General features: G+C 47.5%; 1 protein-coding gene across 3 annotated transcripts in view; it reads right to left on the reverse strand.

Moving 5' to 3' along the window:
• Positions 1 to 18262, reverse strand: part of LOC139227055 (linker for activation of T-cells family member 2-like) — a 127833-nt gene that overhangs the window by 22523 nt on the left and 87048 nt on the right. For 2 of the 3 annotated variants that reach the window (XM_070858134.1, XM_070858135.1), the window contains 5 exons: positions 15103 to 15145; positions 14854 to 14897; positions 6809 to 6847; positions 3765 to 3795; positions 278 to 336 (listed from right to left, as the gene is read on the reverse strand). In XM_070858134.1, the coding sequence (XP_070714235.1) occupies positions 278 to 336; positions 3765 to 3795; positions 6809 to 6847; positions 14854 to 14897; positions 15103 to 15145 (216 nt within the window). The remainder of the gene's footprint in view (positions 1 to 277; positions 337 to 3764; positions 3796 to 6808; positions 6848 to 14853; positions 14898 to 15102; positions 15146 to 18262) is intronic. The other variant, XM_070858136.1, reaches the window with a different exon arrangement.

Consider the following 18262-nt stretch of genomic DNA (forward strand, 5'->3'; position numbering starts at 1 on the left):
ATTGGCTGTTGTATTTGCCAACACTACTACAATGACTAAACTTCATTGGCTGAATGTGCTTTGGGATGTCCTGTGAATACAGAGGCACTCTATAACTACAAGTTTTTTCTGCATGTTGTCCAGTTTTTGCAGAGATGGAACTCCCTGGAATCAGCCCTAAATATGCCTTCCGCCAGTTTGAACCTTCACCCCTTGTCTTACTACTATATCAAAATAACGCATCAACCAATCAGCAGACACGCCGTTAGACCTCAACTAATGTCGCTGTGCAACTTACCACCAGGAGGTTTGAGAAATTCCTCAGGGAAGCAATAATATTCTGCGGCTAAAGGGTTTCTGTCAAAGGTAATAAAATACAGAAATTAGACTCAAAACAATCCTAAACTGTGACTGTAAACAAGGAATGAAATCCAAAAATATTCCTTGTGATAGTGTAGACCTACCCAGTGCTGTCTCAGTAACTAGGATTCCAGTGTAGACCTGTGAATACACAAGCCTCTGCTGGATGTGCAGGTGACCATCGATGGGCCTACCCTCACTCTTGTGCCGTTCCCTGTCTAGGATTATGATGACGGAGGTACTGAGCGAGTTACCAAAAGGTGCTTGCTGCTTGTGGAACTGACCCCAGCAAAGAGCTAGGTGGGGAATTAATTTGCAGCTTTGGCGATGGTGAACATTTGGTGTTGTGAATCGACTGCCCGATAAATGGGGTTGAGGTACAGATCAGCCGTGCTCTAATTGAATGGCGGAACAGGCTCGAGGGACTGAACAGCCTCCTCCTGTTCCTATGTAACAGAGCTCGAGGGGCTGAATGGTATCCTCATGTGCCTGTGTATCAGGCTCGAAGGGCTGAATGGTCTCCTCCTGTTCCTGTGCAACAGGCTCGAGTGGCTGAGTGGTCTCCTCCTGTTCCTGTGCAACAGGCTCGAGTGGCTGAGTGGTCTCCTCCTGTTCCTGTGCAACAGGCTCGAGTGGCTGAATGGTCTCCTCCTGTTAGTGGAAAATTACCCACAAAACCTTGAGCGAAGAGGGAAAAATGGCGAGGATGTTTATGACTGTAGCAGGGGAATATATGGAAGCCCTTAAAAATCCCTGTACTGCATTAAATCCAGTTTCTCCTACTGCCCCATTGGGCCATCTTCCCCATTAGTCACACTCGTGGGCTGTCCGAGTGAGATTGCCTATTTAGCCAGATCTCGCCAGCGCTGCGGACCCACGCCCAGTGGAAGCTGGGCTGAGATGGCACTAAACCATTCCACTGCAGGGCCCGACAGCAGCAGCCTTGCACCCGGTCACTCTGGGCTGGGTCATACAGGACCAGTGCTCCACATCTACCGCACCTCTCCGTCCCTCAACGTAGAATTGAGCCCAGCAGCGCCCATCCAGCAATGGACAGGTGAAGAGTTTGCACAGGGAGGAAGTATCACTGCATCACACAGCGGCAGTGGGAACGGGGAATAATCCCTCCCTTACCCACACTCTAAACTCACCCCCTCCCCCCTCGCACATCACCAACATTTCTAACATGAGTTCTGCAATATAAGTTTGTGAAAGGATGAGGAGGTTGGGCCTCTACTCATTGGAATTCAGAAGAATGAGAGGTGATCTTATTGAAACGTATAAGATTGTGAGAGGGCTTGACAAGGTGGATGCAGAAAGAATGTTTCCACTGATGGGGAAGACTAAAACTAGAGGGCATGATCTTAGAATAAGGGGCCGCCCATTTAAAACAGAGATGAGGAGGAATTTCTTCTCTCTGAGGGTTGTAAATCTGTGGAATTCACTGCCTCAGAGAGCTGTGGAAGCTGGGACATTGAATAAATTTAAGATAGAGATAGACAGTTTCTTAAACGATAAGGGGATAAGGGGTTATGGGGAGCGGGCGGGGAAGTTGAGCTCAGTCCATGATCGGATCGGCCATGATCGTATTAAATGGCAGAGCAGGCTCGAGGGGCCGTATGGTCTACTCCTGCTCCTATTTCTTATGTTCTTATGATTATGGTCTTCCTCTTTCCCCACAGTTTAATATTTCACAGTTACCCACTCTGCCTGATCCTATTCTCAGACTCCATTGTTACACCTTTTAAAAATGTTTTATTTGTTCACAGTATGTGGGTGTCACTGGCAAGGCCAGCATTTATTGCCCATCCCTGAAGGCGATGGTGAGCCGCCTTCTTGAACCGCTGCAGTCCATGTGGTGAAGGTGCTCCCACAGTGCTGACTTTGTCGTAGTGGTTTGGAACAACTGAGTGTCTTGCTGGGCCATTTCAGGGGGCAATTGAAAGTCAACCACATTGCTGTTGGTCTGGAGTCACATATAGGCCAAGACACATATAGTGGGTAAAGACAGCAGATTTTCTTCCCCAAAGGACATTAGTGTCATGGTCACCATTACTGATACTAGCTTTCTATTCCAGATTTAAAAAAAAATAAACTGAATTTAAATTCCCTAGCTGCCATGGTGGGATTTGAACTCACATCTCCAGATTATTACTACAGGTCTCTGGATTCATCATAGGCGGTCCCTCGTATCGAGGATGACTTGCTTCCACACCAAAAAGGGATGAGTTCATAGGTGTTTCAATGAAGGACCTAATATTCCAGGTCCCGAACTACATCCTGAAGGGTGGAAGATGCCTGTGCGTGGATTTTTTAACGTGTGGTGACTGTTGCACACCAGCCACTACACAGGCTTGACAGAGCTAGGTCTTGGTCCAGTGGCAAGGGTTAACCAGGACGACTGGAGACCAGCTCTGCTGCACAGACCCAGTGCGCACACATATCGCAGTGTGGGCTGGCCCATGCTGCCCCTGGGCCCTCGCCTCTTCTGGGCCCCGAACTCATGCCTCTCCTGGGCCCCGATCACATCCCTCTACAATCTCTCTCCGCTCCTGCGCCCCGACCTCGCCGCTCCTGCTGTATCTGCCCATGCTCCAATCACCGACCAGGGCCTTGGTGAGGCTACACCTTGAATATTGTGTACAGTTTTAGTCTCCTAATCCGAGGAAGGACATTCTTGCTATTGAGGGAGTGCAGCGAAGATTCACCAGACTGATTCCCGAGATGGCAGGACTGACATATGAAGAAAGACTGGATCGACTAGGCTTATATTCACTGGAATTTAGAAGAATGAGAGGGGGTCTCATATAAAATAGAAACATATAAAATTCTGACGGGATTGGACAAGTTAGATGCAGGAAGAATGTTCCCCGATGTTGGGGAAGTCCAGAACCAGGGGTCACAGTCTAAGGATAAGGGATAAGCCAATTAGGACTGAGATGAGGAGAAACTTCTTCACCCAGAGAGTGGTGAACCTGTGGAATTCCCTACCACAGAAAGTTGTTGAGGCCAGTTCGTTAGATATATTCAAAAGGGAGTTAGATGTGACCCTTACGGCTAAAGGGATCAAGGGGTATGGAGAGAAAGCAGGAATGGGGTACTGAAGTTGCATGATCAGCCATGATCATATTGAATGGTGGTGCAAGCTCGAAGGGCCGAATGGCCTACTCCTGCACCTATTTTCTATGTTTCGATGATGTCTAATCCAGTCGCCCTCTTCACAGCCGTCGTTCTCCAACACACGCTGTACCTTGAAGTGCTATGCTCCTTTGAAGCCCCGACCTGCTGATGGCCCTTGCAGGTTGGGACCGCTGGATCACTAGTCCAGAAACATAACCACTAAGCTACCGTGAGCTACCGTGCTCCCTGAAAGAATCCCGACTACAGTTTATATAAAAAACAGTGTAAAACTCACGGTGACTTACATGTAACTCTGGTCTAGTTCATGTTGGTCTGCTAGAAGAGAACAGATCGTGTTACTATATCCTAATCATCTCTACAGATGGCAGCCTGCCAACCAACCCTCGGTCAACAAGCCTCAGGATGTTTGGAAGTCACGTTAGTACAGCCTGAAGCACCTATCGGGTGGCCTGGTGCGCGTGCATTTCACGGCAACAATCCCTCTAGGATTCAGATAAAGAAACAAAGGAAAGAACAACTAAACACTTAGATAGCACTTGTCCCATCCTCAGGATATCCCAAAGCGCCTCACAGCCGATGAAGTACTTTTGAAGTATGGTTTTATTGCAGGGAAACAGCGTAGTCAATTTGCTCCCAGCAAGGTCCCACAAACATCAATGAGATAAATGATCAGGTTATCTCTTTTAGGTGTTGGTCGGGTGATACATATTGGCCACGGCACCAGGGAGAACACTTTTACAAATAGCGCCGTGGGATCTTTTACGTCCACTTGAGAGAGCAGACGGGGCCTCGGTTTAACGACTCATCCGAAAGACGGCACCTCTGACAGTGCAGCCCTCCCTCAGCACTGTGCAGAGATGTCAGCCCGGATGATGTCACAATATGCGAGAAGGAAACCCTAAATGTGTCTTGCGGCCCACAACCTTGTGACCGTCATGGAACAGGTTTCTATATACTCGCAAATCTCCCATGGTGCTGCTCAGGATAGGTCCAGGAATGGATTGTTAATAAGGAAAGGGACATTATACCGTGCAAAGTAAAATATAGATCTGTGCCCCTAGATGTAATGCCTTGCATTCCTCAAACGAATGGTGTGTTCACGTAGCACTACGGTTACAGATATAATCAACATAACAAAAAAAAAACAGATTATCTGGTCATTATCACATTGCTGTTTGTGGGAGCTTGCTGTGCGCAAGTTGGCTGCCGCGTTTCCCACATTACAACAGTGATTACACTCCAAAAGTACTTCAATGGCTGTAAAGCGCTTTGGGACGTCCGGGGCCGTGAAAGGCGCTATATAAATGCAATTCTTCTTTCTTGTAAAAGCTGGTCTTGTTTGCCAAATGAGTCACTAGAAAAGTGGGAGACATTGCAGGGTCCATGGGGTAAAATGGGAGGGGTGGAAGGGCAGTGGATAGGTAGCCCGTTCTACACCCGCCCAATTTTCCTTACCCCCAATATGTACTTGGAAAGGGAGCTGAACCAAAAAGTTTAAGATTACTTTGCATCTGTAAGAACGAAAGCAGGGAGGTAGAAAGTGTTATTTATCCTTGCATTTATAAATTTAAAAGTTAAATTGCTTATCTCTCAACTTAATTTACATCTTGGTGGCCTCCTCCAATTTTTGTTAGGGGAAGGCTGGACTAGGAGTCATTGTTGGGCAGAATGCCCCCATCGGTAGAATAAACTTGCCTAGTAAATTTGGTTAGGTTAAAACAAATTTGCATATAATTAAGATGACCTCTTCCTGTGTTCCTTTGTCCTACTCCCAGCCTTTTAATTTCAAGGATGAACCTTTTCCATACCAATTACTATCTTGTATCCCTCTATAAGATCACCTCTGAGGCACATCCTTTCTAGGCCAAAAAGCCTATGGTGGTGAATTTCCTCAGGGCTCCTCCCGCTCCACTGCTGTGACTTCGGTGGAAACCCTGTTCACAGGTAAATGGGTTTTCCGCCAGTTATGGAGGCAAAACAGGTTGAGCTCTGAGGAGGTTGACTCCCCAGGTCTCTCGCGTCTTTCCTTATAACTCAGAACTCCCAACACTGGTGATCAACCATGTGGCTCTTATCTACAATACCTCCAGTGTATGAACGCCTCCCATGTTTCTCAACAACCCAAATTGGACACAGTTCTCAAGGCCCAGTCTGACCAGAATTGGACACAGGTCTCATGGCCCAGTCTGACCACAATTGGATACAGGTCTCATGGTCTAGTCTGACCAGAATTGGACACAGTTCTCATGGCCCAGTCTGACCACAATTGGACACAGGTCTCATGGTCTAGTCTGACCAGAACTGCACACAATTCTCATGGCCCAGTCTGACCACAATTGGACACAGGTCTCATGGCCCAGTCTGACCAGAATTGGACACAGTTCTCATGGCCCAGTCTGACCAGAATTGGACACAGATCTCATGGTCTAGTCTGACCTGAATTGGACACAGTTCTCATGGCCCAGTCTGACCAGAATTGGACACAGATCTCATGGCCCAGTCTGACCAGAATTGGACACAGTTCTCATGGCCCAGTCTGACCACAATTGGACACAGGTCTCATGGCCCAGTCTGACCAGAATTGGACACAGTTCTCATGGCCCAGTCTGACCAGAATTGGACACAGATCTCATGGCCCAGTCTGACCACAATTGGACACAGGTCTCATGGCCCAGTCTGACCAGAATTGGACACAGTTCTCATGGCCCAGTCTGACCAGAATTGGACACAGATCTCATGGTCTAGTCTGACCTGAATTGGACACAGTTCTCATGGCCCAGTCTGACCAGAATTGGACACAGATCTCATGGCCCAGTCTGACCAGAATTGGACACAGTTCTCATGGCCCAGTCTGACCACAATTGGACACAGGTCTCATGGCCCAGTCTGACCAGAATTGGACACAGTTCTCATGGCCCAGTCTGACCAGAATTGGACACAGATCTCATGGTCTAGTCTGACCTGAATTGGACACAGTTCTCATGGCCCAGTCCAACCAGATTTGGACACAGTTCTCATGGCCCAGTCTGACCACAATTGGACACGGGTCTCATGGTCTAGTCTGACTAGAATTGGACCCAGTGCTGAAGATGGACGTTTACCAGAAGTGGACTCAAGATGGGTCTGACCAGAGCCTTGTGCAGTTTGATCGTGATCTCCTCTGACTTTTCTTGGATTTGGAAATAAGTGATATTATAGAAACATTGTGAATGAGTAAATCAAATGTTATTGATTTTATAATTATTGAGAGTTCAAATTACAAATCACAAATGTAATTTACACAACCACCTTGTGCTCCATTACAACACTGCAGAAATCTTTCACTTACCAACAGTTATGTTCCCATAGTTTGATGAATTGTCTGCAGCTGTTAGAAAGGATAATGGAGTTTAACATTGGATGCAGTAAGTGTTAATCATAGAAATTTACAACACGGAAGGAGGTCATTTCGGCCCATCGTGTCCATGCTGGCCAACAAAGAGCTATCGAACCGAATCCCACATTCCAACCCTTGGTCCATAGCCCTGTAGGTTACGGCACTTTAAGTGCACATCCAAGTACTTTTTAAATATGATGAGGGTGTCTGCCTTTACTACCCTTTCATGCAGTGAGTTCCAGACCCCCGCAACTTTTAACATTGTTGTTGCCAATTTAAGTGTAAGGGTTAAGTCATGGCAGGAGAGCTCGGTCGGGTGTTATGCTCCTCCTGTACCATGTGGGAACTCGGGGACGACACCAGTGTCCCTGACGACTACATCTGCGGGAAGTGTATCCACCTCAAGCTCCTGACGGTCCGCGTTGCGGAGTTGGAGCTGAGGGTGGATTCACTCTGGAGCATCCACGATGCTGAGAATGACGTGAGTATCACGTGTAGCGAGTTGGTCGTACCGCAGGGAAAGGGTCCACAGCCAGATAGGGAATGGAAGACCAACAGGAAGAGCAGTGCAAGGAAGGTAGTGCAGGAGTCCCCTGTGGTCATCCCCCTGCAAAACAGATACACTGCTTTGGGTACTGTTGAGGGGGATGACTCATCAGGGGAGGGCAGCAGCAGCCAAGTTCATGGCACCATGGCTGGCTCTGCTGCACAGGAGGGCAGGAAAAAGAGTGGGAGAGCAATAGTGATTGGGGATTCAATGGTGAGGGGAATAGATAGGCGTTTCTGCGGCCGCAACCGAGACTCCAGGATGGTATGTTGCCTCCCTGGTGCAAGGGTCAAGGATGTCTCGGAGCGGGTGCAGGACATTCTAAAAAGGGAGGGAGAACAGCCAGTTGTCATGGTGCACATTGGTACCAACGACATAGGTAAAAAAAGGGATGAGGTCCTACGAAACGAATTTAAGGAGCTAGGAGCTAAATTAAAAAGTAGGACCTCAAAAGTAGTAATCTCGGGATTGCTACCAGTGCCACGTGATAGTCAGAGTAGGAATCGCAGGATAGCGCAGATGAATACGTGTCTTGAGCAGTGGTGCAACAGGGAGGGATTCAAATTCCTGGGGCATTGGAAACGGTTCTGGGGGAGGTGGGACCAGTACAAACCGGACGGTCTGCACCTGGGCAGGACCAGAACCAATGTCCTAGGGGGAGTGTTTGCTAGTGCTGTTGGGGAGGATTTAAACTGATATGGCAGGGGGATGGGAACCAATGCAGGGAGACAGAGGGAAACAAAAAGGAGGCAAAAGCAAAAGACAGAAAGGAGATGAGGAAAAGTGGAGGGCAGAGAAACCCAAGGCAAAGAACAAAAAGGGCCACTGTACAGCAAAATTCTAAAAGGACAAAGGGTGTTAAAAGAACAAGCCTGAAGGCTTTGTGTCTTAATGCAAGGAGTATCCGCAATAAAGTGGATGAATTAACTGTGCAAATAGATGTTAACAAATATGATGTGATTGGGATTACGGAGACGTGGCTCCAGGATGATCAGGGCTGGGAACTCAACATCCAGGGGTATTCAACATTCAGGAAAGATAGAATAAAAGGAAAAGGAGGTGGGGTAGCATTGCTGGTTAAGGAGCAAATTAAGGCAATAGTTAGGAAGGACATTAGCTTGGATGATGTGGAATCTATATGGGTAGAGCTGCAGAATACCAAAGGACAAAAAACGTTAGTGGGAGTTGTGTACAGACCTCCAAACAGTAGTAGTGATGTTGGGGAGGGCATCAAACATGAAATTAGGGGTGCGTGCAATAAAGGTGCAGCAGTTATAATGGGTGACTTTAATATGCACATAGATTGGGTTAACCAAACTGGAAGCAATACGGTGGAGGAGGATTTCCTGGAGTGCATAAGGGATGGTTTTTTAGACCAATATGTCGAGGAACCAACTAGGGGGGAGGCCATCTTAGACTGGGTGTTGTGTAATGAGAGAGGATTAATTAGCAATCTCGTTGTGCGAGGCCCCTTGGGGAAGAGTGACCATAATATGGTGGAATTCTGCATTAGGATGGAGAATGAAATAGTTAATTCAGAGACCATGGTCCAGAACTTAAAGAAGGGTAACTTTGAAGGTATGAGGCGTGAATTGGCTAGGATAGATTGGCGAATGATACTGAAGGGGTTGACTGTGGATGGGCAATTGCAGACATTTAGAGACCGCATGGATGAACTACAACAATTGTACATTCCTGTCTGTCGTAAAAATAAAAAAGGGAAGGTGGCTCAACCGTGGCTATCGAGGGAAATCAGGGATAGCATTAAAGCCAAGGAAGTGGCATACAAATTGGCCAGAAATAGCAGCGAACCCGGGGACTGGGAGAAATTTAGAACTCAGCAGAGGAGGACAAAGGGTTTGATTAGGGCAGGGAAAATGGAGTACGAGAAGAAACTTGCAGGGAACATTAAGACGGATTGCAAAAGTTTCTATAGATATGTAAAGAGAAAAAGGTTAGTAAAGACAAACGTAGGTCCCCTGCAGTCAGAATCAGGGGAAGTCATAACGGGGAACAAAGAAATGGCGGACCAATTGAACAAGTACTTTGGTTCGGTATTCACTGAGGAGGACACAAACAACCTTCCGGATATAAAAGGGGTCGGAGGGTCTAGTAAGGAGGAGGAACTGAGGGAAATCCTTATTAGTTGGGAAATTGTGTTGGGGAAATTGATGGGATTGAAGGCCGATAAATCCCCAGGGCCTGATGGACTGCATCCCAGAGTACTTAAGGAGGTGGCCTTGGAAATAGTGGATGCATTGACAGTCATTTTCCAACATTCCATTGACTCTGGATCAGTTCCTATGGAGTGGAGGGTAGCCAATGTAACCCCACTTTTTAAAAAAGGAGGGAGAGAGAATACAGGGAATTACAGACCGGTCAGCCTGACATCGGTAGTGGGTAAAATGATGGAATCAATTATTAAGGATGTCATAGCAGTGCATTTGGAAAGAGGTAATATGATAGGTCCAAGTCAGCATGGATTTGTGAAAGGGAAATCATGCTTGACAAATCTTCTGGAATTTTTTGAGGATGTTTCCAGTAGAGTGGACAAGGGAGAACCAGTTGATGTGGTATATTTGGACTTTCAGAAGGCTTTCGACAAGGTCCCACACAAGAGATTAATGTGCAAAGTTAAAGCACATGGGATTGGGGGTAGTGTGCTGACATGGATTGAGAACTGGTTGTCAGACAGGAAGCAAAAAGTAGGAGTAAATGGGGACTTTTCAGAATGGCAGGCAGTGATTAGTGGGGTACCGCAAGGTTCTGTGCTGGGGCCCCAGCTGTTTACACTGTACATTAATGATTTAGACGAGGGGATTAAATGTAGTATCTCCAAATTTGCGGATGACACTAAGTTGGGTGGCAGTGTGAGCTGCAAGGAGGATTCTATGAGGCTGCAGAGCGACTTGGATAGGTTAGGTGAGTGGGCAAATGCATGGCAGATGAAGTATAATGTGGATAAATGTGAGGTTATCCACTTTGGTGGTAAAAACAGAGAGACAGACTATTATCTGAATGGTGACAGATTAGGAAAAGGGGAGGTGCAAAGAGAACTGGATGTCATGGTACATCAGTCATTGAAGGTTGGCATGCAGGTACAGCAGGCGGTTAAGAAAGCAAATGGCATGTTGGCCTTCATAGCGAGGGGATTTGAGTACAAGGGCAGGGAGGTGTTGCTACAATTGTACAGGGCCTTGGTGAGGCCACACCTGGAGTATTGTGTACAGTTTTGGTCTCCTAACCTGAGGAAGGACATTCTTGCTATTGAGGGAGTGCAGCGAAGGTTCACCAGACTGATTCCCGGGATGGCGGGACTGACCTATCAAGAAAGACTGGATCAACTGGGCTTGTATTCACTGGAGTTCAGAAGAATGAGAGGGGACCTCATAGAAACGTTTAAAATTCTGACGGGGTTAGACAGGTTAGATGCAGGAAGAATGTTCCAATGTTGGGGAAGTCCAGAACCAGGGGACACAGTCTAAGGATAAGGGGGAAGCCATTTAGGACCGAGATGAGGAGGAATTTCTTCACCCAGAGAGTGGTGAACCTGTGGAATTCTCTACCACAGAAAGTTGTTGAGGCCAATTCACTAAATATATTCAAAAAGGAGTTAGATGAAGTCCTTACTACTAGGGGAATCAAGGGGTATGGTGAGAAAGCAGGAATGGGGTACTGAAGTTGCATGTTCAGCCATGAACTCATTGAATGGCGGTGCAGGCTAGAAGGGCCGAATGGCCTACTCCTGCACCTATTTTCTATGTTTCTATGTTTCTACTCTCTGGGTGAAAACATTTCCTCTTAATAATACATTCTGTTCCTTCCATCTGCAAATTACCTGCATCTCTCTCCTGAGATCAGGCATGATCTACCTAAGAACATAAGAAATTGGAGCAGGAGTAGACCATACGGCCCCTCGAGCCTGCTCCACCATTTAATACGATCATGGCTGATCCGATCATGGACTCAGGTCCACTTCCCTGCCCGCTCCCCATAACCGCTTATTCCCTTATCGTTTAAGTTGCTGTCTATCTCTGTCTTAAATTTATTCAATGTCCCAGCTTCCACAGCTCTCTGAGGCAGCGAATTCCACAGATCCACAACCCTCTGAGAAAATAAATTTCTCCTCATCTCAGTTTTAAATGGGCGACCCCTTATTCTAAGAATATGCCCCCTAGTTCTAGTCTCCCCCACCAGTGGAAACATTCTCTCTGCATCCACCTTGTCAAGCCCCCTCATAATCTTATACGTTTCGATAAGATCACCTTTCACTCTTCTGGATTCCAATGAGTAGAGGCCCAACCTACTCCACCTTTCCTCAAAAGTCAACCCCCTCATCTCCGGGATCAACCTAGTGAACCTTCTCTGAACTGCCTCTAAAGCAAGTATATCCTTTCGTAAATATGGAAACCAAAACTGCACACAGTATTCCAGGTGTGGCCTCACCAATACCCTGTAGTAAGACTTCCCTGCTTTTATACTCCATCCCCTTTGCAATAAAGGCCAAGATTCCGTTGGCCTTCCTGATCACTTGCTGTACCTGCATACCAACCTTTTGTGTTTCATGCACAAGTACTTCCAGGTCCCACTGTACTGCAGCACTTTGCAATCTTTCTCCATTTAAATAATAACTTGCTCTTTGATTTTATCTGCCAAAGTGCACAACTTTCCAACATTATACTCCATCTGCCAAATTTTTGCCCACTCAGTTAGCTTGTTTATGTCCTTTTGCAGATTTTTTGTGTCCTGCTCACACATTGCTTTTCCTCCCATCTTTGTATCGTCAGCAAACCTGGCTACGTTGCACTCAGTCCCTTCTTCCAAGTCGTTAATATAGATTGTAAATAGTTGTGGTCCCAGCACTGATCCCTGCGGCACCCCACTAGTTACTGGTTGCCAACGCGAGAATGAACCATTTATCCCGACTCTCTGTTTTCTGTTCGTTAGCCAATCCTCTATCCATGCTAATATATTACCCCCAACCCCGTGAACTTTTATCTTGTGCAGTAACCTTTTATGTGGCACCTCGTCAAATGCCTTCTGGAAGTCCAAATACACCACATCCACTGGTTCCCCTTTATCCACCCTGTTCGTTACATCCTCAAAGAACTCCAGCAAATTTGTCAAACATGACTTCCCCTTCATAAATCCATGCTGACTCTGCCTGACCAATTTTGCTTTTCCAAATGTCCTGCTACTGCTTCTTTAATAATGGATTCCAACATTTTCCCAACTACAGATGTTAGGCTAACTGGTCTATAGTTTCCTGCTTTTTGTCTGCCTCCTTTTTTAAATAGGGGCGTTACATTGAATGAGCAGGCTCGGTGTGCCTTATGTTCTTATGATACAGTTCCGAGGGGACTGACTGCTCCCCCTCTACCGGCTCCAATTGTTCTTTCTTCACGTTTGAGCCTCGGTAGCGAGCACTGGTGGGGGGGGATGGGTGAGGACACTGGCGGGGGATGGGTGAGGATACTGGCAGGGGATGGGTGAGGATACTGGCAGGGGATGGGTAAGGATACTGGCGGGGGATGGGTGAGGATTCTGGCGGGGGGAATGGGTGAGGATACTGGCGGGGGGATTTGACTGCGCAGAGCGTCACAGCCAAGGCCAGCACAGTCCTCACTTCCAGCAGGTCACCAATCAGGAGCAGCAGCAATGCTGAACATATCATGAAGGAGCTACGCAAAAGATGGGGTAATGAAGCGTTGAGTATTACGTTTCTTTATTTAATCGGAGTGATTATTTGCAACAGTTTTTTGTGTGTCCTTCTGCACATGACCGCCCTGGACTCTGCAGCCCCCCTCCGTCTCGCACATGTAACAACTCCTCAAGCCTGGAACCGAAACTGGGCCCTGCATTGTGAGGAGCCCAGAGCTGCTGCCGCCCACGTGGCTTTGCTGATTTAGACTTTTGCCTAAAATATCGCTGTGATTATCTACATGAACATTTTTGTGATCTTCTGTGGGAGAGAAAAAAATTGGATGTAGTGAGAGACACTGGGGGGGGAGAGAGAGAGACTGGGGGGGGGGGGCGGAGAGAGAGAGAGAGAAAGACTGGGAGGAGAGGGAGAGAGAAAGACTGGGAGGAGAGGGAGAGAGAAAGACTGGAAGGAGAGAGAGAGAGAGAGAGGCTGGGGGAGAGAGAGAGAATGGGGAAGAGAGAGAGAGAGAGGGAGAGAGAGACTGGAGGCGAGTGAGAGACTGGGGCAGAGAGAGAGAGAGATGGGCAGAGAGAGGGGTGATGGGGAGAGGGTATCGGACGGGAGAGAGGGAACTCAGGGAAGATGGATCACATTCTTCCAACACCACCCCCTTTACACCCACACCGATTTCTCATGTGTGACAAGGGACATCGTTGGGGTGGATGAAATCCAGAAGTCACGACACTGTCACTATTCACTTCAAACCCAATAAACCTGTTTACAATCCATGACCCACACACAATGTCCTATCTATGGTGCGGTGGGGAGTTAAGGGCAGGAACTTGGGGTGGGGTGTCAGGAACCTGGGCTGAGAGGTGTAATGTATAGTGCCCTCTAGTTAGGAGGTATCGATATACTGTGTAGCGCCCTCTAGCTAGGAGGTATAGGGAGCTGTATTGAGAGAGGGGGTCTGTGAAGGAATGCCATCTCAAGCTCCACATGGCTGACTGAGGTCTCCCAAATAAATAGAGTTAAGTTGAACTAAGAGTGTTCAAGAGACTATAAAGTACAGGAGGATCAGGAACTTGGGCTGAGGGATGGGGCATGAACTTTGGAGAGGGGGGAGAAGGTCTTAACCTGTGAGAGTGAGCTCTCTCCTGTCTGGAGTCAGCAATCAGAATGGCTCGAATTACACTTTGCAAAGTCACTGATTACGTAGGGAGGGTCTAATTACACATTCCAGAGAAGCTGCTGGGTGTGTCTTATCCTCCAAGGGGACCAATCAGCAATCAGGTCATGTGATCAAGAGGACCCAATCAGAGTCTATTTCTGTTGCAAATAAATGCGTCCTTATTTAATAGGAGTGGCATTCCTCCTCTGATGATCTACTGTAGGATCACTAACTTTGCAGTCCTAGCCGAAGGGTCAGTAAGTAAGGTCAGAGAAAGTGTGTAAGGGGCACAGAGAGAGAGTAAGAGATACAGAGAAAATGTGACAAAGGACAGACTTAAAAAGGGAGAGAGTGCGAGGTTAAAAAGACATAGGCAAAGAGAAAGAGCAATACAAAGATAACAGGAGAAAAAATTAGATGTTATGAGTAGAGGTAGCATGAGAAAGTGGGACAGAAAAAGCTGAAGACAGAGCGAGCATGACAGGAAGAATTAGAGGGCAAGAGACAAGGAGAGACAGAAAGAGTGACAATTGAATATTTGTTGTCTGTGAGTAATAGGGTAGATTTCGTGGTATTGGTAAATAATTAACATCGACTGCCCCTTTACGGGGATTCTGAATCTGTTTCATACAAACCCTGGTAAACGTGTGAAACTGAATTGTTTGAGGCATCCACATTCCTGAAAGAGGTCAGAAACAGGTTATTAAAGATAAATAAACTTGCTTCCTGCACTTAACGAATCAATGATAAATGCAGCATCTCCCAGCCATAGCACACTTAACATTTCCACAGGTGGCCAATGGGGAGGGGAATAGTTTGAAGTGTCTCTCCTGCAAGTTCTTTTGTTTAACATTACTGATCATATTTTGCACTACATTTCTTACTCAGTCTCTGGCTCCGGCGTTGGTACGTGTTCTGGTCGTGACACTGGGAAAAAAATAAAGACAACTCAGTAAAACTTACGGTAATACAAACTGATTTATTCTCTGAGTACTTTGTTATTTAACACGTACCGATACTGGTTTAATCTTTGACTTATAGGCAGCTTTTCAACAAGCCATCATTCAATAAGATCGTGGCTGATCATCTACCTCAACTTTACTTTCCCACCCGATCTCCATATCCCTCGATTCCCCTAGATTCCAAAAATCTATCGATCTCAGCTTTGAATATATTCAGAGACTCAGCATCCACAGCCCTCTGGGGCAGAGAATTCCAAAGATTCACAACCCTCTGAGTGAAGAAATTCCTCCTCATCTCAGTCTTAAATGGGCGACCACTTGTCCTGAGACTGTGCCCCCTAGTTCTAGACACTCTCAGCATCTACCCTGTCAATCCCCTTCAGAATCTTGTATGTTTCAATGAGATCACCTCTCATTCTTCTAAACTCCAGAGAGAATAGGCCCATTCTACACACTCTCTCATCATAGGACAGCCCTATCATCCCAGGAATCGATCTAGTGAACCTCCATGGCACCGCCTCCAAGGCAAGTGTACCCTTCCTTAGATAAGGAGACCAAAACGTGCACAGTCCTCCAGGAGTGGTCTCACTAAGGCCCTGTACAAGGGATATGGAGCAAAGACAGGTCAATGGGGTTGAGCCACAGATCAGATCTAATTGAATGGGGAACAGGCTCGGGGGGCAGAATGTCCAACTCCTGTTCCTATGTTCCCAGCTGCAGTATAAAGTTTCCTCTGCTCAAGCCCAAGCTGAGAAAAACATCTGTAGAGCGGGTATATTACCCATCCCCCGCATTGATCATTCTTGTGACCACGCTGGCCAAGGTTGCCCATTTCTTGACACATTGGGCAGTGACCAGTCTGTGACCACTAGGAACTGGTTCAAAACTACCCAAACTCACTCCGTGTCGGACAGAGAGAAGACTTTCAACTATCAGTGTGGACAAGAGTCAATGATATTTATCTGTGTATATGACACATATATAATACTTATTTAATTGTATAATATTTCATGTTATTTCCCATTTCACTCTATATTAATATTTCTGGCAGGGGGACACCAGGATGCAACATTAGAGAGGAGAAACAAGGTGCACAGTGCACTGGCAGAGGAGGATAGCACTAAAGTACAGAATAGTTCAGAAATAGGAGCGATCAAACAGAGGGCAAATGTGAGGCAGTCCACGAAGGATGTGGAATGCTTCAAGTAGTGTGGTAAATAGGGTTGGTGAGCTGCTGGCATAAGTCACCACTTTGGACTATGATATAGTGGCAATAACAGAGACTGGGCTCAAAGAAGGAGAGGATTGGGAACTTAACATTCCTGGCTGCAAGGTATTCAGGAGAAATAGGGAAGGAAGAAAAGGAAGGGTCGTGGCAGTGTTGGTCAAAGTAACTGTTATAGGACTGGAAAGGGATGATGGAATCGTGGAGCTATTATGCTCCTGGGTGTGTCCTAAAGACCACCAAATAGTGGGCAGGAGGTAGAGAAGCAAATTTGCAGGAAAATTGCAGAAAGATAAATAACTCAGGCTGGATTTTCGGCATGTTGCCGGCTCTGTTTCCGCTCTGGAGGGGCGGCAATGGCGGCGGTGAGCTCTTCTGGGCAGGCAGCCAGCTTCCAGCGCCCCGCCGGGACATTCGGTGCCCGTTTTGAGCGGTGCAGTGTGCAATGCCCCTGGTTGCAACACCGGCTCGATTTTTGGCTCCCGCCCGATCCATGGAGCACCATGTTGGGACTGCCTGTGAAAGCGGGCACTCCAAGCTATGGCGGCTGCAGTGAGGGAAGTAATGTCCACCCCAGGTAAGTGTGATTGGGGTTTTTTTGCGATTTATATTGTGGTGCCATGAGTTATTTATTGGGAATGTTTTTGTTGGGGTTTTTTTTTTCAGGATTTTTCCCAACTCCCCTGGGCCTCTCTCAGAGCTCTCTGAGGCCGGGTGGTTGGCTCGGGAGTTTCCCATGCTCAGCCGGCCCAGCGCCCTAAGAGAGGTGTGCAATGCCTCCCTTAGCACTCCGCCCCACACTCAGGGCCCAGCCGCCCAATTTTGCTGACTGAGGCGCAAACTGTTCCCAGGCGCAAACTTTACCGCCCCGCCGCCATTACCGCCCCGAAATCAGCAACGTCGAAACTCCATAGAGTAGTCAAAATGGGGGACTTCAATTATCTTAATATGGACTGGGATAGTAACAGTGTAAATGGCAAAGAGGGGGAGGAATTCCTGAAATGTGTCCGAGAGAAATTTCTTGGTCAATGTGTTTCCAGCCCATGAGGAAGGAAGCAGTTCTGGTTCTGGGGAATGAAATGCGGCAAGTGGAACATGTTTCAATTGAGGGAGCATGAACTGCCGATATGCACACTTTGCCATATTACTCGTGAGTACCCTACTGCTGACACATGTGACACATCAGCACCTACATAGCCACAAACAACTTTTTGCCTTTGTCATTGCAGGACAAACTGACGGACAATCTGCACGAGCTGGATCATCGGGGACAGGGCCTGCCCTCCTCCAGGACCACACCGACCAGGAGGAGCAAGTGTCCGTCCTCATGGGCGCTGCACTTATGGTGGTGGAGGGAGGGGAGGCAGAGCCCCTGCTTGCCAGTGACGGTATGTGAATGAGATGGACATTTTGTGTGAGTCCCCTTAGCCTCGAGGCCACATGCCTTGCAAGATGTAGCAACCAAAATAACGATTCCCCCCCTCCTTGCAGCCTTCCTGCTCCCCTCCCAGCTGATAACCGCACTTCTGTTGCTTGGTGCTCACAGATGATGAGCCAAAAGAGCGGCAGCCTGCCTGTCAGCCTACTTCTTCAGATGACGGGGAAAATGAGGAGGAACAGATGGAGAGCAGTGTGCTGGGGCAGGGTGAGATGTCCTCATTGGGAGCGAGTGGGGGAGCCCTTCGATGAAAGAGTCCCGGGGTTGGCTGAAGTTGAGGCTCCTGGCCCCAGTGGCCTGCAGCAACGCCTAGTGCGAGGGGAAGCTCGGGGGCCAGCTCTCCGGAGGGTAAGTCGGCCCATGAGTCCTGCTCACAGACAGGCAGATGAGGACCTGGACTTGGAAGCTATATCCAGGGA

This window comes from Pristiophorus japonicus, chromosome 16 (genome assembly GCF_044704955.1).
Source record: "Pristiophorus japonicus isolate sPriJap1 chromosome 16, sPriJap1.hap1, whole genome shotgun sequence".
Lineage (NCBI taxonomy): Eukaryota > Metazoa > Chordata > Chondrichthyes > Pristiophoridae > Pristiophorus > Pristiophorus japonicus.